This window comes from Oncorhynchus keta, chromosome 14 (genome assembly GCF_023373465.1).
Source record: "Oncorhynchus keta strain PuntledgeMale-10-30-2019 chromosome 14, Oket_V2, whole genome shotgun sequence".
Classification (NCBI taxonomy): domain Eukaryota; kingdom Metazoa; phylum Chordata; class Actinopteri; order Salmoniformes; family Salmonidae; genus Oncorhynchus; species Oncorhynchus keta.
The window spans coordinates 61,399,303-61,425,392 of record NC_068434.1 but is presented as its reverse complement, the minus strand read 5'-3'; the positions used below and the strand labels follow the sequence as shown (position 1 = coordinate 61,425,392).

Genomic DNA, 26,090 nt, shown 5'->3' with positions numbered 1-26,090 from the left:
GTGTGCATGTACAAGTATGTGTACAAGGCTTGCTGCAAATTATATTATGAGCCCCTAAGTGCATGTAGAGGGGTTCTGGTTTCAGGAAAGAGAATGTCAGTCTCCTGACATGAACTCATTGTCAAGGGACAGCACCAATGCTGCTCCTGGAAACAACAAGGCCATCAGAACTGAAATGGACCTTCCAGCATAACCTTCCAGCATAACTCTTTATTCAAAATGAATTGAGCGCTACTGTTAAAACTAGTGGAAGTCATGATTTCCCACAGTCAACCCTTTCTCTAGCTCTCACGTCCTCTTCTCCCAATTCTCTCTGACTCTAGCACTCTATACTAGCTTTGGATGAAGTGCTAATGGGAAGAATTCAGTGAACAAGCAATGCATTATTGGCAGCTTGGCAGCTGTGAGAGCCGTTTTAGGATTCAGCCAGGGGATCAGTCTGCTGCACCATCCAAGCATCTCAGAAAGACCCTAGATTAAAGCAATAATGGTGGCAATCCACCATGGTCCATACTCCATATAGGTGTGTGTGTGTGTGTGTGTGTGTGTGTGTGTGTGTGTGTGTGTGTGTGTGTGTGTGTGTGTGTGTGTGTGTGTGTGTGTGTGTGTGTGTGTGTGTGTGTGTGTGTGTGTGTGTGTGTGTGTGTGTGTGTGTGTGTGTGTGTGTGTGTGTGTGTGTGTGTGTGTGTGTGTGTGTGTGTGTGTGTGTGTGTGTGTGTGTGTGTGTGTGTGTCACAGCAGGCTGGTCACACCAGTCATCACAATCATCAAACCATAAACCGTTATGACATGTATTAGGTGACATTGACATAATTATGTATTTATTTTCCAAGCAAATAGCACAACATGAATAAATAGGAGCAAGACTGTGTTGAATGGTTCAATATCATAGTGAGATTGATTTTAATCCGAATTACCACATTGTCTGTTTTAGGAAATACGGATTATCCTGGTGGTTATAATACCGGAGGCTGTCTAAAGCACTGCTGTTTGTACTGTATGGCTAATTTTAGGGTGGCTTGTTGATTTTGGAGAGAAAACAGCATGAATCATCTTGATTCTATATGTTTTAAGGCTTGACATTTCGTTTGGACGTCATGTTGTGAGAATTGTCCTCATAGGTTGAGCCGCGCGTTGATTTGAGGGAAGGGTTGATTAGGCTTCAACGCGAGTCAGGCTATCGGTGGCGTCGCGCGCATGCCACACCAAGTTAGTGGGTTTGGAAATGCTAAAGCGCCTCCTCGCTGATATGCACTCGCACACAAAGCAAAGGGATCCGCTCGCGAAGCTGGGAACTATCTACTGATCCTCCAGGTCTTAGTACAAAACACGGGAATCTCGTCCTCGGCAGGTCCTCTTTATGGGAGCGGACACAAGGATGGTTATGTAATGGGTCTTGGAGAAGTGCCCGGGAAACCTTCCCTTCATGTGGAAAGCAGAATGAGCAGGTTTCTTTCAGCCGAGAAGAAGTTTGGGTTCGACCTGAAGCACATCAGGAAATAAGGAATCGCAGTTATAAAGGGATAATAACAGAATATAGAGTAGCTGCAGAACATTCTCACTAATTAAGAGAGGGTATTCTGGCTTTGGATTGTACGTTTTTCGCCTGGCTGGCAGGAAAACATATTGGAGTACGTTATTTGGATCTTGTGAAATATCCTAAATCTTTGGAAAAGCAGACGAATAACCCAACATATCAGAGACCAACGCTTGCTCATCATGGAAATGGAAATGCTGATGTTATAAAGATACATTTGTGGTCAAATGACCGTCTTTACGCGCTCTCTAATCTAACTGCCCTAGCCTATCTATGAGATGGAAAAACGAGGACTCAACGGCATCCTTTATTATTTAATTCTTAACGCACCTTTGTTCTTCTGTGTAAATGGTAAGTCAACTTTGTCAGTCGTGGCATGCCGTGCTATTGATGGTCAACACAAATGCTGTCAAACGAACAGCCCCTGTCGTTAGATTTTTGATTTCAAGCTGTTGTGATATGGACCGGACCCGGTCATTATTTGAAGTCAAGCGCATTATTCTGCTGCAGTAACTTGATCGTTATAAGAAAAAAATCTAATGACGTTGTCGATTAAATGATAGATGGGTGAGATAATAGATTGATAGGAATAAAGTATTAGACATGTCAAGACTGTGCTTCGGTAGTTATACATAATGTCCACATCTCCTCAGTTATGCTAAACCTAATGCTAAATGAACATGATCTCTCAAAACACGTAAAGCAACACTAATTAGTAATCTCATGGTGACCAAATACTTGTATTTATTGTGTTACAGGTTATATCAAAAGCCATGGTCATTTCAATTCACAGTGCACAGTGCATTCACAATTCACATAACGCTAATATGCCTAGTTGTGTAGGCTACCTTTGCGTCATTGCTTCATTGTCTATTTTAAGTCTGCAACTATTATAAACTGACATTTTAGATTGAATGACAACCTGAATATGATTGTATTGCGGAATAAATATAAATTTGGTTACGGATATCACTAAAGCGCATTTCAGTTGTCTGTCATGAGGCTACGTAATCTCAGACCTTTGTTTAATTTGTTATTCCACCATTTAATCTATTATATCTGTTGTCTTTTCCCAATGGTAGCTACATTTACTGAAGTGCCCAAAGATGCGAGTGTCAGTGAGGGAGAAGACGTTGAGATGCCGTGCGCCTTTCGGGCCATCGGATCATCGCCCTTCTCGCTTGAGATCCAGTGGTGGTACCTAAAGGAGACAACACCTAAAGAACATGTACACGAACTGCAAATAAGCGCTCCTGCGAACAGAGCCAAGGTAATGCTGTCCCCATGACAGGGAAGGCAGGTCTGTTCGAAGTTGCACCAAAAGTGATTGACACTGGCAGCTACGGCTGTGTGCAATCTGTCTTTTCATGATGGCATCGCCATATGTACGATATATGTCGATATATATTTTATGGACTTTATTACAACATGTTGCCAACTAAATGCATGTGAGTGGAAATACTGGAGATTATTAACACTGTGTGGCCATTTATATTAAGAAGGGTTGGGGTGGGGGGTGTATTGGGGTGGGCGGGAGGGGGGACGACACAACTAATGATACAAATGGCATTTGTTGGCTTTTAAAATCAGTCCAGGGAGAGTTCTCATGCATGCGGCGGAAATGCCCGTGTTGGAATATTCCATAATGCTGTTGGATAACTGTGATGTGATTACGCCCTCTGCGCCTCTGTTGCAATCGACTCGTGGACATTGAACAACCCCATCTGTAGTTTCTGCTCTGTTATTTAACCACATTAAACATGCACTAGAAAACACAACCGACTATTTATGACAGCTGAGAGCTAATCCAGCAGTCCCTGTCCAAGGTGCTGATGTCAATGCACGCTGTTTGGGACAAGTTTGGTAACAGCGCAACTGTTGCTGTCCATGCTGCTGATTCTAATGCGCGCAGTTGTAGAAACTATTTTACACTGTCGAAAGCGATTCAAAACTGCACAGAGGGAATTCCATTGTGGTGAGGCTCATATCCAAACGTGTAATTGCTATACAAGAGAATATCATGCAGTCTTGTGTCTCTGGCTGACCATAACACTTCGACACATTTCTGATTTCAGGTCACTCAAAAGGATGCCACAAAAATAAGCGTAAGTGTTTCCTTTTGTCACAGACCATGTCCAGCTGAAGCATTCACGTTAAAACTTTATCATAGTGGAGATATCTATCTGATTTCTTCAAATGTTCGCTTTTTTTAGTATTTGGATATGGCTGCACAGTTAAGTGCCATAATGCATTTGAGCAATAAAATGTGTATTTTGTTATTCAAGGCTAGCCACATGATATGGCCAAGTGGCACTATGAAGGCCAAAGGCCAATAATTTAGCACAAGTTATGGAGGTAACTGGCCAGGCCTCTGTTGGGAATTTTTCCAAGCATTTTTTTCTAGACTTAGGACTCCATTTTGTACAGTTGTCTGGCTGGCTCACCAGTATCATGTCGTCTTTAGAATATAAATATAGCCTCATCTTGTTTTGAAATGTATTCAGACACTTGCCACACAACAGGCAGCGTTAAATCTCCAAACGTTTTTGAATTTTGGGATAATAGGGCTTTAGGCTATCAAACGCATATGCCCTCATCGCGTGATACATATGTGGCAGTAGTCTAATGAGTGGCCGGCCTAGTCTACTATGATATAGACATATTTCTTGTTGAAACCAACAGGTTATATTGTATGTGTAGCAATTTCTCCTTTTCTGTTTCTCTTTGTAGACTGTGAGGGTGCAGGGCAGCGCCATATCTCACAGGCTGAGTCTGTCCAAGGTGCGGAAGGAGGACGAGGGGGTGTACGAGTGCCGAGTTTCCGACTTGTACTCCGACGAGACTCAGGAATACAAGGTTCAAGCCACCCTCCGGGTGATTCCGCGTGATGGCATGGTGGCCGAGGAGGCCGTGTCCCACATCCAGAATAGATGGCCACTGAGGAACAGCAAGGACGCAGTGGCAGGGGGGCGGGCTACCTCTGAGCCGGGTCAGGGAAAGCCTCGCGTGCCTCCTCCAGCAGGACATGGCCCCCTCCCCGCCAGCACGACGACCACTGCCTCCGCAGCAAAGTCCTCAGCTTCTCCGAGGCCCGGCAATGCGGCCATCCTCCGACAGCAGCATGGAGCAGGTAAGTTAAAGTGCAACAGTGACACCTAGTGATATAGGGCGAGAATACGGGAGTTTGTGTGTGTTTCTCTTCAATCTCCAGTCAGACCCTCAGTAGCATGTAATTCTGACCAGTGATTTGTCCTTTTTAAAGTGAATGATAGATTACACTGACAGTTTCATTGTCATTGAATAATATAATGTTTTTTTTTTTTTTTTACAAATAATACATTTGATGATGCTTGTAGAGTACAACACGAGTTACATGGAATTATATTGCTTACAGGGCAGTGTTTCTTAAGGGGAGGTATTGATTCGTTCATCTTACCTTAATAAATAAATACAAATGATACATGCTGGGACATATATGTCTATAGTCAGACTATGGAGAGTGAGGGAAGGTGTATATATACAGTGGGTATCATAGATACTCCATAATGTCAAAGTGAAAAGAATATTCTACAAAGGTTAACAAATTAATAGGCCAACAAATGAAATAACTAAAATACAGTTGTTTCAAAAGTATTCACCTCTTTTGTTTTGGCAAAATCACATAATAAATTACATGGACTCACTCTGTGTGAAATAATATGGTTTGACACGATTTTTGAATGACTATGACCCCCATACATAAATTATCTGCAAGGTCCCTCAGCATTGAATTTCAACCACAGATTCAATTACAAAGACCAGGGAGCTTTTGAAAGACTGGGCAGTGATTGGTAGATTGTTGACCGTGACAAATCAGACATTGAGTATCACTTTAAGCATGGTCAAGTTAATAATGATGCTGTGGATGACGTATTAAACCACCCAAACACAACAAAGACACAGTTGTCCTTCTGAAGTACGCTGCAGGACAAGATGGAAACTGTTCAGTGATGTCACCATGAGGCCATTGGTGTTTTTCAAACAGCTACAGAGTTCAATGGCTGTGACGGGAGACTTGCCAGGATCGAGGGAAAGATGGACGGAGAAAAGTACAGAGAGATCTTTGATCTGCTCCAGAGTGCTCAGGACCTCAGACTGGGACAAAGGTTCACCTCCCAACATGACAATGACCCTAAGCACACAACCAAGACAACACAGGAGTGGCTTCGGGACAAGTCTTTGAATTTCCTTGAGCAGCCCAGCCAGAGGCCGGACTTGAACTCAGGCGAACATCTGTGGAGAGACCTGAAAATAGCCGTGGAGCGACGCTCCCCATCCAACCTGACAGAGCTTGAGAGGATCTGCAAAGAAGAATGTGAGAAACTCCCCAAATACAAATGTGCCAAGCTTGTAGCGTCATACCCAAGAAGACTCGAGGCTGTAATCGCTGCCAAATGTGCTTCAACAAAGTACTGAACAAAGGGTCTGAATAATTAAGTAAATGTGATATTACATTTTACATATTATAAATTAGCAACATTTCTAAGAAACAGTTTTTCTTTGTCATTATGGGGTATTGTGTGTAGACTGGTGAGGGTGAAAAAAACAATTTAATCAATTAGAGAATAAGGCTGGAACATAATAAAATGTGGAAAAAGTGAAGGGGTCTGAATAATTTCAGAATGCACTACATATACTGTATATATAAAAAAGTATGTGGAAACCCCTTCAAATGAGTGGATTCGGTTATTTCAGCCACAACTGTTGATGACAGGTGCATAAAATTAAGCACAAGGCCATCGCCGTCGCCATAGACAAACATTGGCAGTAGAATGGCATGGCAGAAGATCTCAGTGATTTTCAACGTGGCACCATTCCAACAAGTCAGTTCGTCAAATTTCGGCCCTGCTGGAGCTGTTATTGTGAAGTGGAAATGTCTAGGAGCAACAATGGCTCAGATGTGAAGTGGTAGGCCACACAAGCTAACAGAACTGGACTGCAGAGTGCTGAAGCCACTAGTGAGTAAAAATGGTCTGTCCTCGTATGCAACAATTACTACCAAGTTCCAAACTGCCTCTGGAAGCAACTTTAGCACAATAACTGTTCGTTGGGAACTTCATTAAATGGGTTTCCATGGCCTAGCAGATTTGGGCTAGGCTCCTTTGTTCCAGTGAAGGGAAGTCTTAATGCTACAGCATACAAAGACATTCTAGATGATTCTGTGCTCCCAACTTTGTGGCAACAGTTTGGGTAAGATCCTTTCCTCTTTCAGCATGACAATGCCCCTGTGCACTAAGGAAGGTCCATAAAGAAATAGTTTGTCGAGATCGGCGTGGAAGAACTTGACTGGCCTGCACAGAGCCCTGACCTCAACCCCATCAAACACCTTTGGGATGAATTGGAATGCCGACTGCGAGCAAGGCCTAATCGCCTAACATCAGTGCCCGACCACACTAATGCTCTTGTGGCTGAATGGAAGCAAGTACCCAAAGCAATTTTCCAACATCTAGTGGAAAGGCTTCCCAGAAGAGTGGAGGCTGTTACAGCAGCAAAGGGTGAACCAACTCCAAATTCATGCCTATGATTGTGGAATAAGATGTTCGAAGAGCAGGTGTGCACATACTTTTGATCATGTAGTATATAATTATATATATCTTGTTTCTTATTAACAAGCTATAGTTTTGGCAATTCAGTTAGGACATCTCCTTTGCATGACACAAGTCATTTTCTAACAGTTGTTTACAGACAGATTATTTCACGAGGTATTCACAGTATCACAATTCCAGTGGGTCAGAAGTTTACATAAACTAAGTTGACTGTGCCTTTAAACAGCTTGAAAAATTCCAGGAAATGATGTCATGACTTAAGAAGCTTCTGATAGGCTTACTAACATAATTTGAGTCAATTGGAGGTGTACCTGTGGATGTATTTCAAGGCCTATCTTCAAACTCAGTGCCTCTTTGCTTGACATCATGGGAAAATCAAAAGAAATCAGCAAAGCTCCTAAAAAAGTGCAGACCTCCACATGTCTGGTTCATCCATGGGAGCAATTTCCAAACACCTGAAGGTACCACGTTCATCTGTACAAACAATAGTACGCAAGTATAAACACCATGGGACCACGCAGCTGTCAAACCGCTCAGGAAGGAGACACGTTCTGTCTCCTAGAGATGAACGTACTTTGGTGCGAAAAGTGCAAATCAATCCCAGAACAACAGCAAAGGACCTTGTGAAGATGCTGGAGGAAACAGGTACAAAATGATCTATATCCACAGTAAAATGAGTCCTATATCGACATAACCTGAAAGGCTTCTCAGCAAAGAAGACACCACTGCTCAAAAACCGCCATAAAAAATACAGACTACGGTTTGCAACTGCACATGGGGACAAATATCATACTTTTTGGAGAAAAGTCTTCTGGTCTGATGAAACAAAAATAGAACTGTTTGGCCATAATGACCATTGTTATGTTTGGAGGAAAAATGGGGAAGCTTGCAAGCCGAAGAACACCATCCCAACTGTGAAGCACGGGGGTGGCAGCATCATGTTGTGGGGGTGATTTGCTGCAGGAGGGACTGGTGCAATTCACAAAACAGATGGCATCATGAGGGATGAAAATGATGTGGATATATTGAAGCAACATCTCAAGACATCAGTCAGGGCGTTAAAGCTTGGTTGCAAATGGGTCTTCCAAATGGACTATGACCGCAAGCATACTTCCAATGTTGTGGTAAAATGACTCAAGGACAACAAAGTCAAGGTATTGGAGTGGCCATCACAAAGCCCTGACCTAAAACCTATAGAACATTTGTGGGCAGAACTGAAAAACCATGTGCGAGCAAGGAGGCCTACAAACCTGACACAGTTATACCAAATCTGTCAGGAGGAATGTGCCAAAATGCACCCAACATATTGTGGGAAGCTTGTGGAAGGTTACCCAAAACGTTTGACCCAAGTTAAACAGTTTAAAGGCAATGATACCAAACACTAATTGAGTATATGTAAACTTCTGACCCACTGGGACTATGATGAAAGAAATAAAAGCTGAAATAAATCATTCTCTCTACTATTATTCTGACATTTCACATTCTTAAAATAAAGTGGTGATCTTAACTGACCTAACTGAAAACTGACGTTGTAGAATAATAGTGAAGACATCAAAACTATTAAATAACACATGGAATCATGTGGTAAGTGTTGAACAAATCAAAATATATGCTACATTTGAGATTCTTCAAAGTAGCCACCCTTTGCCTTGATGACAGCTTTGAACACTCTTGACATTCAGCTTCACCTGGAATACTTTTCAAACTGTCTTGAATTAGTTCCCACATGTGCGGAGCGCTTGTTGGCTGCTTTTTCTTCACTCTGCTGTCAAACTCATCCCAAACCATCTCAATTGGGTTGAGGTTGAGTGATTGTGGAGGCCAGGTCATCTGATGCAGCCCTGCATCAGTCTCCTTCTTGGTCAAATAGCCCTTACAAAGCCTGGAGGTGTGTTGGGTCATTGTCCTGTTGAAAAACAAATGATAGTCCCAATTAGCGCAAACCAGATGGGATGGTTATTTTCTGCAGAATGCTGTGGTGGCCATGCTGGTTAAGTGTGCCTTGAATTCAAAATAAATCACTGACAGTGTCACCAGCAAAGCACTCCCACACCATCACACCTAATCCTCTATGCTTCACGGTGGGAACCACACATTTAGAGATAATCCGTTCACCTACTCTGTGTCTCACGGAGACATGGTGGTTCGAACCAAAAATCTAACATTTGGACTCATCAGACCAAAGGACAGTCTAATGTCAATTGTTGATGTTTCTTGGCCCAAGTATGACTCTTCTTCTTGTTGGTGTTTAGTAATGGTTTCTTTGCAGCAATTCGCCCATGAAGACCTGATTCACGCAGTCCCCTCTGAACAGTTGATGTTGAGATGTGCTTGTTATTGTAGAATTTATTTGGGCTGCAATCTGAGGTGCAATTAACTCTAATGAACGTATCCTCTGCAGCAGTGGTAACTCTGGGTCTTCCTTTCCTGTGGCGGTCCTCATGAGAGGCAGTTTCATCATAGCGCTTCATGGTTTTTGCGACTGCACTTGGAGAAGCTTTAAAAGTTCTTGACATTTTCCAAATTGACTGACCTTCATGTCTTAAAGTAATGATGAACTGTCATGTCTCTTAAGAAGGAAAGAAATTCCACAAACTAACGTTTAACAATGCACACCTGTTAATTGAAATGCATTCCGGGTGACTACCTCATGAAGCTGGTTGAGGAAAAGAGTGTGCAAAACTGTCATCAAGATATGTAAAAAAAAAAATGTTTAACTCGGTAAGCCAGTTTAGAACAAGTTCTTATTTACAATGACGGCCTACTGGGGAACAGTAGGTTAACTGCCTTGTTTGGGGGCAGAGCGAAAGATTTTTACCTAGTCAGCTCAGGGATTCGATCCAGCAACCCTTTGGTTACTGGCCCAATGCTCTAAACACTCGGCTACCTGCCACCCCAGGTAAAGGGTGGCTACTTTGAATAAGCTAAAAGATAAAATATAATTTGATTCGTTGAACACTTTTTGGTTAATACATGATTCCATATGAGTAGAATGAATGAGTAGGTGTGTCCAAACTTTTGACTGGCACTGTATATATATATATATATACTGTACACTAAAGTAATACTGGGAGAAACAAAACACAGGAAAGGAAAATACTTTTTGACCTAAATGCAAAGACTTATTTTTGGGGCAAATCCTTCACAACACATCACTGAGTAACTGCCTCATTATTTTCCAGCATGGTGGTGGCTGCATCATGGTATGGGCATGCTTGAAATCGGCAAAGATTGGGGAGTTTTTCAGGATAAAAGGAAACGGGAAGGAGCTAGGCACAGGCACAATACTAGAGGAAACCCTTCAGTCTGCTTTACACCATACACTGGGAGAAAAACAAATGTTTCAGCAGGACAATAACATAAACTCAGCAAAAAAGAAATGTCCTCTCACTGTCAACTGTGTTTATTTTCAGCAAATGTAACATGTGTAAATATTTGTATGAACATAACAAGATTCATCAACTGAGACATAAACTGAGCAAGTTCCACAGACATGTGACTAACAGAAATGAAATAATGTGTCCCTGAACAAAGGGGGGTCAAATTCAAAAGTAACAGTATCTGGTGTGGCCACCAGCTGCATTAAGTACTGCAGTGCATCTCCTCCTCATGGACTGCACCAGATTTTCTGTGAGATGTTACCCCACTCTTCCACCAAGGCACCTTCAAGTGCACGTACATTTCAGGGGGGAATGGCCCTAGCCCTCATCCTCCGATCCAACAGGTCCCAGATGTGCTCAATGGGATTGAGATCCAGGCTTTTCGCTGGCCATGGCAGTACACTGACATTCCTGTCTTGCAGGAAATCATGCACAGAACGATCAGCATGGCTGGTGGCATTGTCATGCTGGAGGGTCATGTCAGGATGAGCCTGCAGGAAGGGTACCACATGAGGGAGGATGATGTCTTCCCTGTAATGCACAGCATTGAGATTGCCTGCAATGACAACGAGCTCAGTCCGATGATGCTGTGACACACCCCCCCAGACCATGATGGTCCCTCCACCTCCAAATCGATCCCGCTCCAGAGTACAGGCCTCGGTATAACGCTCATTCCTTCGACGATAAATGCGAATACGACCATCACCTCTGGTGAGACAAAGTGAAGAGCACTTTTTGCCAGTTCTTTCTGGTCCAGCGACGGTGAGTTTGTGCCCATAGGCGTTGTTGTTGCCGGTGATGTCTGGTGACGACCTGCCTTACAACAGACCTACAAGCCCTCAGTCCATCCAGCCTCTCTCAGCTTATTGCGTCTGAGCACTGATGGAAGGATTGTGCATTCCTGGTGTAACTCGGGCAGTTGTTGTTGCCATCCTGTACCTGTCCCGCAAGTGTGATGTTCGGATGTACCGATCCTGTGCAGGTGCTGTTACGATCAGCTGTCCGTCCTGTCTCCCTGTAGCGCCGTCTTAGGCGTCTCGCAGTACGGGCATTGCACTTTATTGTCCTGGCCACATCTGCTGTCCTCATGCCTGCTTGCAGCATGCCTAAGGCACATTCACACAGATGAGCAGGGACCCTGGGCATCTTTCCTTTGGTAATTTTCAGAGTCAGTAGAAAGGCCTCTTCAGTGTCCTAAGTGTTCATAACTGTGACTTTAATTGCCTACCGTCTGTAAGCTGTTAGTGTCTTAACGACCGTTCCGCAGGTGCATGTTCATTAATTGTTTATGGTTCATTGAACAAGCATGGGAAACAGTGTTTAAACCCTTTACAATGAAGATCTGTGAAGTTATTTGGATTTTTACTAATTATCTTTGAAAGACAGGGTCCTGAAAAGGGACGTTTCTTTTTTTGCTGAGTTTACAGCACAAGGCCAAATCTACACTGGAGTTGCTTACCAAGAAGACAGAGACAGTGAATGTTCCTGAGTCGTCAAATTACAGTTATTCACAAACCATCTGGAAAGCTCTTAGAGACTTACCCAGAAAGATTCACAGCTGTAACCACTGCAGAATCTGTTTCTAACATGTATGTATTGGTTTTATCAGACTCAGGGGTGAATACTTATCTAATCAAGGTACATTTGTGTTTTCTTTTAATTTATTTTTTAAATTGGGGGAATTTTTCTTTCACATTGATATTGGAATATTTTTGTCTTGCTCGATGCCCCCCCAAAGAAATATCACAATTTAATCATTTTCATACACACTATGTAATGCAACAAAATGTGGAAAATCCAACGGGGGGTGAATACTTACAATTACCCACTGAGGAGAGTGACATGTTCTTGCCTTTATAGTGTCCACCATACCGAGAAAGAAATGATGAAGATATGATTCATAATGGATATGTCTCCTCATGATCTCCACATTATAACGTGAGAGCGCCTTAATGTAGCCTTTGGAGAGAGCGAGCATGGGGTTATCTCACACGCCAGACTCGCTACTGATCGATGAAGCGCACTGCTGAATAATTACATTTCACAGACTCCGCAGGAGAGTTTCATTCTCCGTTCTGCCATATCAGACTTACAGCTGCTGGCGCAGTGGTGGTCTGGCTGGGGATAGGGAAGGTGGATACTTTTATTTCTCAGTATGTGCGATCACACTTGTCTGTTTATGTGCATTAGCATGTGTGCTGATGTATGTTTTGATTGTGCCTGTGTGTGTGTACAGACATGATGTGAAAGCAGCCAGGGAGACCATGTTCATTTCTCTGGCTGGAAGCATGTGTCCAGACTTCTCCTCCTCTTTCCTAGCTATTGCTGTCAGTGCGTTGGTGGTTTGCAGGGTAATGTAGAAAAGTCCCCTCCTCTAATGATAGGCTGTTGCCAAGGTTGTGACCTCTTTACTTGGGGGTCCTCAAGGGTTTTAGAAAGACCTTAGAGGCCCTTGGAGGAGACTTGGTGGGGAGTTCCATTCTCTGTTCCTTCCCTATTGTGTCTATCTTACTCAGTGTTGTGCCTGCTCAACGTATGTTGTGGCTAGTCGGGATGGCTGTTCTCTCCTCGCTGGTGCTTTGTCCTCAGGGCAGAGGAGGAAAGCTGGTGGGCCATGACTGGAGGAGAGGACTCCAGGGGAAATATTTATACAGTTTTACAACTCTACCTGTGTCCTTGAGTGCAGTGCTTCACCTCTGCTTTCACAACTAGTCCAGACTTCTGATTCAGTAATGTCACCCAACAACACGTATATCTAAATGTATGCTTGAAGCCAATGCCATCTACAGAGCCTTGAGTTCTATTAAAAATGTAACCAACAGAGTTGTGCAATTTAGTAATCGGAGCATACATTTACTTCTACATGTTAGTCATTTAGCAGACTCTCTCATCCAGAGGCCAGGGATCCATTTGATCTTCTCTATTTGAGTCGAATCCCTTACTTTCTGAATGAAGCTAACTGCCAACCGAGGGGTAATCATGCAAAAAACACCAAGCTAATAGAATGGCACCATGCTGTTAGTCCTCCTCGTGTTGGACTGTTCATAACACTGATGCTGCCATCCTGGACATGTACTGTGGACGTGAGCATAGCCTGGAGCACGTTAAATGCCCTCTCCTAGGAACTGGCACTGTGGAATCAGCATGCTCGGCCAGCCCTGTCCTTAGCGAAGCGAGACAGAGGCGGCCATTTGGCAAGAAAATCAAACAATACCACTGCCAGTTCACGGACTCTCTCTCTCTCTCTCTCTCTCTCTCTCTCTCTCTCTCTCTCTCTCTCTCTCTCTCTCTCTCTCTCTCTCTCTCTCTCTCTCTCTCTCTCTCTCTCTCTCTCTCTCTCTCTCTCTCTCTCTCTCTCTCTCTCTCTCTCTCTCTCTCTCTCTCTCTCTCTCTCTCTCTCTCTCTCTCTCTCTCTCTCTCTCTCTCTCTCTCTCTCTCTCTCTCTCTCTCTCTCTCTCTCTCTCTCTGTCTCTGTCTCTCTCTGTCTCTGTCTCTCTCTCTCTCTCTCTCTCTCTCTCTCTCTCATTAACCTAAATGTCCAAATAGTCTAATGTCATCGATTTTTCAATATTACCGCTAGGCTCTCATTTTAAATTCTAAAATCAGAATCCTTTTCACTGTTTGATTGGTAGACTTGAATACAATTGTGCTCTGCTTTGCTTACACAACGAGCTAAGGTCAGGCATTGTCGGGGCAATTGAATTGACTGACCAACTTTCATATATGCCTCATACTGAGTAGTAATACTTGTGTGCTTCTGTTCTAAATTCTGATTTAGTATCGAAAAACAACATCCTCTAAGGTTTAGAGGTATTACAGACTGACCTCTGGGCTTGTTGTTTAAACATGATTGTACATGACAGAGCAGGGCATGCTCACCTGTTTATTTAGGAGAATCTGAGGGATATTATTTTTCATATTTTACTGTTTGCTCATGGCTGCTATATTACTTCAAATTGGCTGGTCAATATTTGCTTCTTTGTCTCTCGTCATGTATCTCTGTCAGACTAAATCAAATACAGCAAATGAATCCATGTGAAAGTGCCTCCCTGACACTTTTACATTGACAGAGGGACACAGAATTTGTCTTGGCTTTTTTTTTTTTTTTTAAGTGAACCCCTCAACATATTTGTCAACAGATTGTAACGGTTAAAAAGCACCCTGGCATATTTGAAAGATTGGCCCTCTCCTGTCTTACCACAATAACGACAGCTGAGGGGGAAAAAAAATGTGATCTGCCCGACTCTCGGAAATGCGTGCATCTGTCACTTTTCTGCAATGTCATCTGGCTGAGTGGCAGAAACAATTAATATTAAAGGGGAAATGCCACGGGCATGTGGCAGATAAGCCGGGCCCTCAGCACACTGTCAGGTGTCTCAAATTGCCTCTCACATTTTCATTTTTCATCCGGGGGTTTGGCGGCCTTGCTGTGACAACATAAACTTGCAGTGCACCATTCTCCAGTGCTTCACAGGGAACCAGATAGATAGTCCCATGGAAGATCAGTGGCTAACTAACACTTTGGGGATGGAGGTTGTCTATCATGAATTCAGAGTGGAATGTGTGGCGACTGCACAGCTGTGAATGTTCCTCTAGGTTCTCAGTTCACGAACAGAAAATCTACTACATAGCAGTGAAACGGAACCTTGTTGAAACTTTGAACTGTGAAAACAACCCTCCATGGAATCACAATTACTAATTCCAGAATTTTTCAACATTAGAAACATAATATTATTGTAAAGATTTTAATCTCATCACATCTCTTTGTTTATGGCACCTCCCAAGCATAATATACAAACTGTTTTCCCTTACTTTAAATTAATCTGAAATATTATTTTTTACGTATCTCAGTAATTCGGCTCACTTGTTTCACAACATCAACCTGTATATAGGCCAATCTGAAAGCCAATTACAATGTGAACCGCTAATACTTTGATCATTAATTGAATAATCATCAAACTAATTCATTCACTGGAATATTCTAATTGGAATTTTATTGACTATCTATATTGATTACGGACTGCGTGATTAAAAGGAACATTTGGTTTGTGGAAATATTCCACATTGTGGATGTACAGTTGAAGTTGGAAGTTTACATACACCTTAGCAAACTACATTTCAACTCAGTTTGTCACAATTCCTGAGATTTATTCCTAGAATCGTTACATACACTGTAACGATTCTCCTCCTCTTCTGAGCGTGGTAAGTGGTAAGTGTCCATGCTGTTTATTAAAACCGGAACACTGAAGCAAGACAAAAATAGAACCAAACGCACCAGTTTTGTCAGGTACTCACACACAACACTAAACAGAAAATAATCACCCACAACTCAAAATGGGAAAACAGGCTACCTAAGTATGGTTCTCAATCAGGGACATTGATTGTCACGGTTTTCATGTGGTGAAGGAGAGTCGGACCAAACTGCAGCGTGTATATTGCGATCCATGTTTAATCACACAACGTAACACGAATCCAAAACACAAACTCAACAAAACAATAAACAAAGTGAAAATCGAAACAGCCTTAACTGGTGCAAACTAACACAGACTAAGGACATCAAGACACTAAGGACAATCACCCACAATACAACCAAAGAATATGGCTGCCTAAATATGGTTCCCAATCAGAGACAACGATAAACACCTGCCTCTGATTGAGAACCACTTCAGACAGCCATAGACTCTCCTAGAACACCCCACTATAAGCTACAATCCCACTAAGCTACACAACACATAAAAAAAACCCATGTCACACCCTGGCCTGACCAAATACATGAAGAAAAACACAAAATACTTCGACCAGGGCGTGACATCGATTGCCAGCTGCCTCTGATTGGGAACCATACCAGGCCAAACACATAGAGATAGAAAACTTAGAACACAAAACATAGAATGCCCACCCCAACCAAACTAAAATAGAGACATAAAAAAGGAACTAAGGTCAGGACGTGACATACACTCAATTAGTATTCAATACTCCAATACCTTGACTTTGTTGTCCTTAAGCCATTTTGCCACAACTTAGGAAGTATGCTTGGGGTCATAGTCCATTTGGAAGACCCATTTGCGACCAAGCTTCAACTTCCTGACTGATGTCTTGAGACGTTGCTTCAATATATCCACATAATTTTCATCCCTCATGATGCCATCTATTTAATGAGGTACACCAGTCCCTCCTGCAGCAAAGCACCCCCACAACATGATGCTGCCACCCCCGTGCTTCACGGTTGGGATGGTGTTCTTCAGCTTGCAAGCCTCCGCCTTTGTCCCTCAAACATAACGATGGTCATTATGGCCAAACAGTTCTATTTTTGTTTCCTCAGACCAGAGGATATTACTTCCTTCCTGAGCAGCCTTTCAGGTTATGTCGATATAGGACTCGTTTTACTGTGGATATAGATACTCAGGACGCGTCTCCTTCCTGAGCGGTATAACAGCTACGTGGTCCCATGGTGTTTATACTTGTGTACTATTGTTTGTACAGATGAACGTGGTACCTTCAGGCGTTTGGAAATTGCTCCCATGGTTGAACCAGACATGTGGAGGTCTACAATTTTTTTTCTGAGGTCTTGGCTGATTTCTTTTGATTTTCCCATGATGTCAAGCAAAGAGGCACTGAGTTTGAAGGTAAGCCTGAAATACATCCACAGGTACACCTCCAATTGACTCAAATGATGTCAATAATCAGAAGCTTCTAAAGTCATGACATCATTTCCTGGAATTTTTCAAGCTGTTTAAAGGCACAGTCAACTTAGTGTATGTAAACTTCTGACCCACTGGAATTGTGATACAGTGAGTTATAAGTGAAATAGTCTTTTGTTGGAAAAATGACTTGTAATCATGTACAAATTAGATGTCCTAAACGACTTGCCAAAACTACAGTTTGTTAACAAGAAATTTGTGGAGTGGTTGAAAAACTAGTTTTAATAACTCCAACCTAAGTGCATGTAAACTTCTGACTTCAACTGTAACTGTGGGAGTTAGTTCAATAATGTTGCTGTTTGTATTATTCACAATGAAAGTGAGGTGTGAGAGAGAGAGAGAGCAGTAGGAGCAGTTGACTATGCAATAGGATATGAAATAATGTTAAAAACTGACTGTGTTCACTCAGCAGTTCGGGGGCAATAACTTGGCAGGTGAGCTTGTTTGGTAGGAGGTGAGGAGGATGGCATAGAGCAATAGGACAGCCAGACAGTAGTGATGCAAGAGCTCACTCAAATACACCTACCCAAGAGTACTTGTCTCTGTCTGGACAGCTGTCTCAATCACTCATTAAACACCCAGTCTATCTCATCCTATGTGTGTTTGTGTGTGTGTTTATGCCAGGTATGCCTGTTAGTTGCATTACTATCAAATGTGGTTCAAATTAATTGAAATATTATAAACTGTATATTGGACATGGTTGTTTTTCCTGTCCGTTTGTGAAGACTTGGCGAGGGAGGTAGCACTGTGAGAGAGTACATTCGTCTGAGGTAATGGCCACTGTGTGTGTCTGCATGTTAAACAGGCTGATGTGTTTTTTTCAGATGTCAGTCTCCTCTCCAAGGATAATTATGACAAGTGTTAGGTAACTGTCAGACTGTGCGGGAAGGTACTTTACTTCTCCCAATGTGGTGTTGCTTGACTTCCGTTCATTTTTTTCGCCTGGCAAAAAGACACTGTGGTGTTTTTGTCATCTCTGTGATAGATGATGGCTGGATGGTTATGGGAACCTTACATTATTACTCTATTATTATTGGGCCTTTGTGTTGCTGCCTATAGCTCATCCAATACCACGAGACAGTGGGATAAGTGGTAGAGAGGTGGAGAGTTCTCACTTAAATGAGTGGTCACTTTCACCTATAAGGAAAGACACTACATGACACATGGAGAACAATGGTAGCTGGCTATCCATAACGGTAGATCTCTGTAGCAGTTATCTCTGTTGCAGCTACCCCAAGCAGTCAGAGTTTAAAAAACCTATGGCGCACTGCAAGCTGAGGGTGAAGTGGTGGAGGAGGCCTTGTTTGCCTCACCCTCAGCTTGTATTATTGAACTTCCAAGGCTTTTTGTTTCCTTGTGGTGAGGAAGCCTGTTGGAGTTCAACCTCCCCCTAACGAAAGAGAACGTTGAATTTTGACCTGTATGTATCCATGATGACAAACCTAGGCACACACCAGAGAAAATATCATACAAAATCCTTCTATGTATGTTCAGTCCAATTAAACGAATAGAACAAAGTCAACCACTTGTCAATAGTTCTCTCTTTTTTTCACTGTCTCTCTTTATTTGTTCTCCCCCATATGCGATTCCTAATCATCCCCCTTCTAGCAGATGCCAACCGTAACCTTTGAGAATAGTGATGTCATCCTAATGGCCATTAGTTACAGGTCTACACAGTGCATAGCTGTTACTCTACAGAAACACTTGTATCTAACCAAGGGGTTCTGTTTTAGGTACATTCTCAATGTCTGCTAATGTTTGAGGGAGAAAATGAGAGAGGGAGAGAGAAGAGAAATCAAGTGTGGAACCTTCCAACCTCACAGCGCTGGTGTACTAATGACAGTAATTATTGTGCGAACAGGGCATGTAGCTGAGTCATAGCTAGTGTTGTACACTGTATGAAAGGTATATTGTTTCTGCTTCCCTTTGGCCCCAATGAGCTGGAATGCGATCTCCAAATAATGTGTTGGGCCCATTCATTTGCCAAATTTCAACACCCCCACTTCATACACCACAGATGACTTTTTTAACCCAATGTCCAGGTTTTAGTTTTACGAATATATGAATGTGGTGGGTTATATGAAGTATAGCAGATTGTCAGCAGTTAAATAGACTATTGAATTAATTGTATTTTTAAAGGTCGATGTTACTCTCGCAAACCTGCATTTCCATTGGATGTAAAATATTGGCTAAATGATTTATCTGCAGTAGACAGATGCTCTTACAGACACTGAGGTGTTCTGAGGTTAAGTGTTAAGCTTTGATTGATTCAAAACTCAGGGGAGAATCATCTGAACCTCAAGGCAAAGCAATGTCATTCCTACAGGGAGATATCCACTGGTACTAAAACATGGTTCAAAGATAAACAAGACAGATCCCGACAGAGTGTCATGTGAATTTGGAGTTGGAGCAGTGTTTGCTCTTATGTGAGTAAACAAATACATCAAATCAAATCAAATTGTATTGGTCACATACACATGGTTAGCAGATGTTATTGCGAGTGTAGCGAAATGCTTGTGCTTCCAGTTCTGACAGTGCAGTAATATCTAACAAGTAATATCTAACAATTGCACAAGAAATACCTAATACACACAAATATAAGTAAAGGAATGGAATATGAATATATAAATATAAATATATGGATGAGCAATGTCAGAGCGGCATAGGCTAAGATGTAATAGATGTATACAATACAGTATATATATATATATGAAATGAGTAATGCAAGATATGTAAATGTTATTAAAGTGGCATTATTAAAGTGACTAGTGTTCCATTTATTAAAGTGGCCAATGATTTCAAGTCTGAATGTAAGCAGCAGCCTCTCTGTGCTAGTGATGGCTGTTTAACAGTCTGATGGCCTTGAGAAAGAAGCTGTTTTTCGGTCCCAGCTGTAATGCACCTGTACTGACCTCAACTTCTGGATGGTAACGGGGTGAACAGGCAGTGGCTCGGGTGGTTGTTGTCCTTGATGATCTTTTTGGCCTAACTGTGACTTCGGGTGCTATAGGTATCCTGGAGGGCAGGTAGTTTCCCCCCGTGATGCATTGTGCAGACCGCACCTCCCTCTGGAGAGACTTGCAGTTGTGGGCGGTGCAGTTGCCGTAGCAGGCTGTGATACAGCCCGACAGGATGCTCTCAATTGTGAATCTGTAAAAGGTTGTGAGGGTTTCGATTGATAAGCCACATTTTTTCAGCCTCCTGAGGTTGAAGATGCGCTGTTGCGCCTTCTTCACCACACTGTCTGTGTGGGTGGACCATTTCAGCTTGTCAGTGATGTGTACGCCGAGGAACTTAAAACTTTCCACCTTCTCCACTGCTGTCCCGTCAATGTGGATAGGGGGTGCTCCCTCTGCTGTTTCCTGATGTCCACGATCATCTCCTTTGTGCTGTTGAAGTTGAGTGAGAGGTTATTTAACTGACACCACACTCCGAGAGCCCTAACCTCCTCCCTGTAGGCTCTCTCATCGTTGTTGGTAATTAAGCCTACTACTGTTATATCGTCTGCAAACTTGACGATTGAGTTGGAGGTGTGCATGGCCATGTAGTCATGGGTGAACAGGGAGAACAGGAGGGGGCTGAGCATGCACCCTTGTGGGTCCCCAGTGTTGAGGATCAGCGAAGTGGAGTTGTTGTTTCCTACCTTCACCACCTGGGTGCGGCCCGTCGGGAAGTCCAGGACCAAATTGCACAGGGTGGGATTGAGACCCAGGGCCTCAAGCTAAATGATGAGCTTGGAGGGTACTATGGTGTTGAATGCTCAGCTATAATCAATGAACAGCGTTCTAACATATGTAGGTATTCCTGTTGTCCAGATGGGATAGGGCAGTGTGCAGTGTGGTGGCGATTGCATCGTATGTGGACCTATTGGGGCGGTAAGCATATTGAAGTGGGTCTAGGGTGACAGGTAAGGTGAAGGTGATATGATCCTTGACTAGTCTCTCAAAGCACTACATGATGACAGAAGTGAGTGCTACGGGGCATCATTTAGTTCAGTAATCTTTGCATTCTTGGGTACAGGAACAATGGTAGCCATCTTGAAGCATGTGTAGACCCCAGACTGGGATAAGGAGAGATTCAATATGTCCGTAAACACACCAGCCAGCTTGTCTGCGCATGCTCTGAGGACGCGTCTAGGGATGCCGTCTGGGCCGGCAGCCTTGCGAGGGATAACACGTTTAAATGTCTTACTCACGTCGGCCACGGAGAAGGAGAGCTCACAGTCCTTGGTAGCAGGCCGCAACGGTGGCACTGTATTATCCTCAAAGTGGGCAAAGAAGGTGTTTAGTTTGCCTGGAAGCAAGACTTTGGTGTCCGCGATGTGGCTAGTTTTCCTTCTGTAGTCGGTGATTATCTGTAGACCCTGCCACATACGTCTCGTGTCTGAACCGTTGAATTGCGACTCCACTTTGTCTCTATACTGAAATGTTGCTTGTTTCATTGCCTTGCGGAGGGATTGCTTACTCTGTTTGTATTCTTCCATATTCCCAGCCGCCTTGCCATGGGTAAATGCAGTGGTACGCGCTCTCAGTTATGCTCAAATGCTGCCATCTATCCACGGTTTCTGGTTAGGTTAGGTTTTAATAGTCACAGTGGGTACAACATCTCCTATACACTTCCCTAGAAACTCACTCACCGAATCTGTGTATACATCAATATTGTTCTCTGCGGCTACATGGAACATATCCCGATGATCAAAACAATCTTGATGCGTGGATTCCGATTAGTCAGAAAAGCATTGAATAGTCTTAGCATGGGTACATCCTGTTTGAGTTTCTGCCTATAGGAAGGGATGAGCAAAATGGAGTCATGGTCAGATTTGCCAAAAGGAGGGTGGAGGAGGGCCTTGTATGCACCGCGGAAGTTAGAGTAACAATGGTCCAGTGTTTTTCCAACGCGAGTGCGACAGTCGAAATGCTGATAGAATTTAGGTAGCCTTTTTCTCAAAGTTGCTTTGTTAAAATCCCCAGCTACAATAAATGCAGCCTCGGGATATATGGTTTCCAGTTTGCACAAAGTTCAGTGAAGTTCTTGAGGGCCGTCGTGGTATCGGCTTGAGGTGGGTTATATACGGCTGTGACAGTAATTGAGAGAATTCTCTTGGGAGATAATACGGCTGGCATTTGATTGTGAGGAATTCTAGGTCAGGTGAACAAAAGGACTTGAGTTCCTGTATGTTGTTACAATTGCACCATGAGTCGTTAATCATGAAACCTATATCCCCGCCATTCTTCTTCCCAGAGAGATGTTTATTCCTGTCGGTGCGATGCACTGAGAGTCCAGGTGGCTGTACCGACTCCGACAGCATATCGCGAGAGAGCCATGTTTCCGTGAAAGAGAGTATATTACAATCCCTGATGTTTTCTATTCTCTTATGTAGTGCTTCCAGTAAGGGGATGAGTGTGGATGGAGTAATGCCTTGGTGTTACACGTTTGGTGACTGCTGTGTTAACGTGCGGAGTGATTCTGGCTACAATGTTCCTGGGAGAAGTTCTCAGGTTTTAGCTGATTCGTGTGGGTTTATTAATTTTGTTATTTTCATGGCTTTTGTTTGACCTTTGTGTTTAACAGACCTTTACCTGAATTCCATCTACAATGAACACATATTTTAATTGTCTGAGTAGGAGAGTGTCTGATAAACATTGCCACAGATGACACAGGGTGAACCAATTGATTTAATGTAAATAATAACGTTTCCTTGAGTCTGATGAAGTTGTAGAATATTGTATAAAATCGAGTAGAATAGAACATATAATAGAGTTTTGTGCCAAAGATGTTATATACATGTTACAGGCATCAGTGTGTGAGAAGAAGTTCTGGTTTCTCAAACGGTGTACCTGAAAAGTGTGGGTGGGTTTTCCCAGTGCTAAATTAATATCTATCAACACCAGATAATACCTTTTTAACAGATGTGGATCATTCACACATTGCGTGATTAACCCATTTCAAAAGGTGATCTGACGCAGTCCTCTGGTCCTTACCAATATCACAACTGATAATCCTGCTCTGTTTCCACATTTCAATCCCAAAGTGCTTTTCTAATACTAAGGTGGTTCTATGTTATCACGATTTCTCTCAGGAAATAATTTGTTCAACAAATTTAGATTGGATTAGACATTTTAAAGATGTCTGTGTAAGCACCTGCCATAAGGGGTGATTGTAAGGGTCTGATTGGGGCTGAGGTGGGGTGCATCACAAGGGGCAGGGTGACTGACAGGGATCGTCAGAGCCGGCTGTCTCCAGATAGCCTCAAATAAACACCTGTCATTTGTATCCTTGGTGAGGAGGGTCCGATAAACTGCCCTGTCCAGATGCTGTCCATCACTCTACAACCAATCTACTCAATGACCATGGAAGACAGAGAGAGTGCAGATCGGATAGAGAGATATTTATTTATTTTTTAATTATTATTTTTTTTACCCCCTTTTCATGGTATCCAATTGTTAGCTAGAGAGAGATTTTAAAGGGCAAAGAAAGAGAAATGTGGCAAAAAATAAAATGGGGGTGGGACACAAAAGAACAGATACAGTTTACAAAGAGGTACAGAGCCAGAGACATAAACAGAGAGCGGCTGGAGGGACATGAGAGATTGAAACAATAGAAGTGGAATGAGGGAGAAACAAGGGGAATTGATGCGAAGATTAGAGCCAATCACCAAATCAACAAATCAGCAAAGTACGGAGAAAGACATTTGGTCTAACGCTTTCTCACTCACGCCATTTTGTCCTGAATTCACTGCAGTTCTGTTTGGGATTAAGACAGCTGGCCTGGCTCCGGGTGAGTCTTGTAAGTCACGGTTAAGCACGTGTATTGCCCTGCTTGCGTGTGGTAGAGTTCATGTCTTTGAGTTGATGCTGTGTCTTTGGGCTGGGGGATGATGGAAACGTTGGTGTATGGACGTGTAGTGGGGCATGGCCCGGGGAAGGCACGAGAATGAAAAAACAGACTGCTGGTTCACACTGTAGCTGTCACAGAAACTCCAGCCTAGTTAAACATTGACTCATTACGCTTGTTTCTCTCTGTGTGTGTGTGTGTGTGTGTGTGTGTGTGTGTGTGTGTGTGTGTGTGTGTGTGTGTGTGTGTGTGTGTGTGTGTGTGTGTGTGTGTGTGTGTGTGTGTGTGTGTGTGTGTGTGTGTGTGTGTGTGTAAACGAGCATGTGTGAGAGAGTGTGCGTGTGTCGTAATGAAACAGCTTTTAGCCAGCAGTTGCTCTACTGCTCAAACAGGAAATGAAACGTGTCAAACAGGGATTAGGAGCTGTATCCAAGGGCCACTATTCCTCATAGCCAGGTTCTACCCCGGGATGTCTCCCACCTTTCCTGTACAAAACCATCAGCATAAGTAAATGCTGCCATTTCATCTACTCAAAGGTAGCCAGGCAATGTGGATGAAACTCTCACCTCTATCTCACCTTTATCTGCAAGTGGCAGCAGAAGCGTGAACGAAAGTAGATTTGAGATTTTCTGCGACTGCCATTTTGTCAGCCATAATTGTGTGAAATATGGCCCAGGTAATACAGAATTCTACTCCTCGCAGGGAGTTAATAGCCATCATGAGCTACTGTGAGCTTCCTTTATTCTGGAGGATCCCCCATTGTTCCCATTCACCACAGCCAGGCATCCATGGTACTGTCTTAACACTGTATCTCTCCTCAGTTTCTGTGTGCAGGTTTGATTTGAAGCACATTTCCACTGACCTTTCTACCCCCTCTGGTTTTCTTTGTCTGGCCAGGTTCTGGAGCCATTACCACCACTGACCCATTCCTCTTCATCACTCTCCTGATCCTGCATAAGCTCCTCCCCTTCCTGTTTGCCCAGTAAGAGACTTCAACCAAACGACGACCCGAAAGTGTTTACTTTATGTACCAAACAACGAAAGGGAAATATATATAGATGTAAACCGTTATGGCACATCACTGAGGATGAGGAAACTAATGGCAAAGAGAGGAGAAGAAAGGACTGATGATATAAGGACTGAATGAAAGAAAAGGGGAAGGAGGAGACGGTGGTCTTCTGACTGGGACTAATAGAGGACACGTCTAAGAACTGGATTCATATGGATTGTATGAGAAGCATGAAACAAGGAATCTATGTGAATAGGAACTTCACCTCTGTGTCATACACACAACCAACATCCACTAAACGCTGCATCCAGTTTCCAAATAGTATCTGCCGTGCTTCATGCATGGCTGTTCTTATTTATTTTCGGGTGGATATGTTTTTATGTTTTATTTTCTATTATATTTTCAGTTCTATGGATTTTATTTGGAAGTCATTTTTCAGGATTTTGAAATAATTTTTATCATATATCTGCTTTTGGTAGATTGTTTTATATTTTTTTTCTAAAAGAGATCCACTCATGTTTGTTTAAGTTGATTTGCATGAGCTGTTGAACAGAAACACATCATGTTTTTTCACAGACATCAAAGATGGGGCTTTTTTATGTTTGGTTCATTCATGGAGACTGTGAGTTTATGTAGTTATGTTGCCTCTCTCTCTCTCTCTCTCTCTCTCTCTCTCTCTCTCTCTCTCTCTCTCTCTCTCTCTCTCTCTCTCTCTCTCTCTCTCTCTCTCTCTCTCTCTCTCTCTCTCTCTCTCTCTCTCTCTCTCTCTCTCTCTCTCTCTCTCTCTCTCATGATTTCTCAAGCTTTGTTTCATGATGTATACAAATATGACCTTATATATTTTGATTAAACAAGGCACACATTACCATAGTTGTTGTTAGTCACCTTCAATAATGTTTATTTTTATTAAAGATTTGGTGGTCAAAAGGTAAGACATTCATTTATAAAAACAAACAAAAAAAAACGTATTGGTATGTTGCCAACACCAGTTGAAATAAAAGTTGTTGTTTTTTTTAAATAAAAATTGACATCCAAAGCGTTATA

The 26,090-nt window shown here is 42.7% G+C and overlaps 1 protein-coding gene across 1 annotated transcript; it reads left to right on the top strand.

The window, feature by feature from the left end:
- The first annotated feature begins 1,131 nt into the window (after window positions 1–1,131).
- Window positions 1,132–26,090, top strand: LOC118394300 (V-set and transmembrane domain-containing protein 2B-like). The gene is made up of 5 exons (XM_052462675.1): window positions 1,132–1,888; window positions 2,620–2,807; window positions 3,613–3,642; window positions 4,268–4,667; window positions 24,935–26,090. The coding sequence occupies exons 1-5, from the start codon at window positions 1,816–1,818 to the stop codon at window positions 25,021–25,023; spliced, it is 780 nt and encodes a 259-aa protein (XP_052318635.1). The 5' UTR covers window positions 1,132–1,815; the 3' UTR covers window positions 25,024–26,090.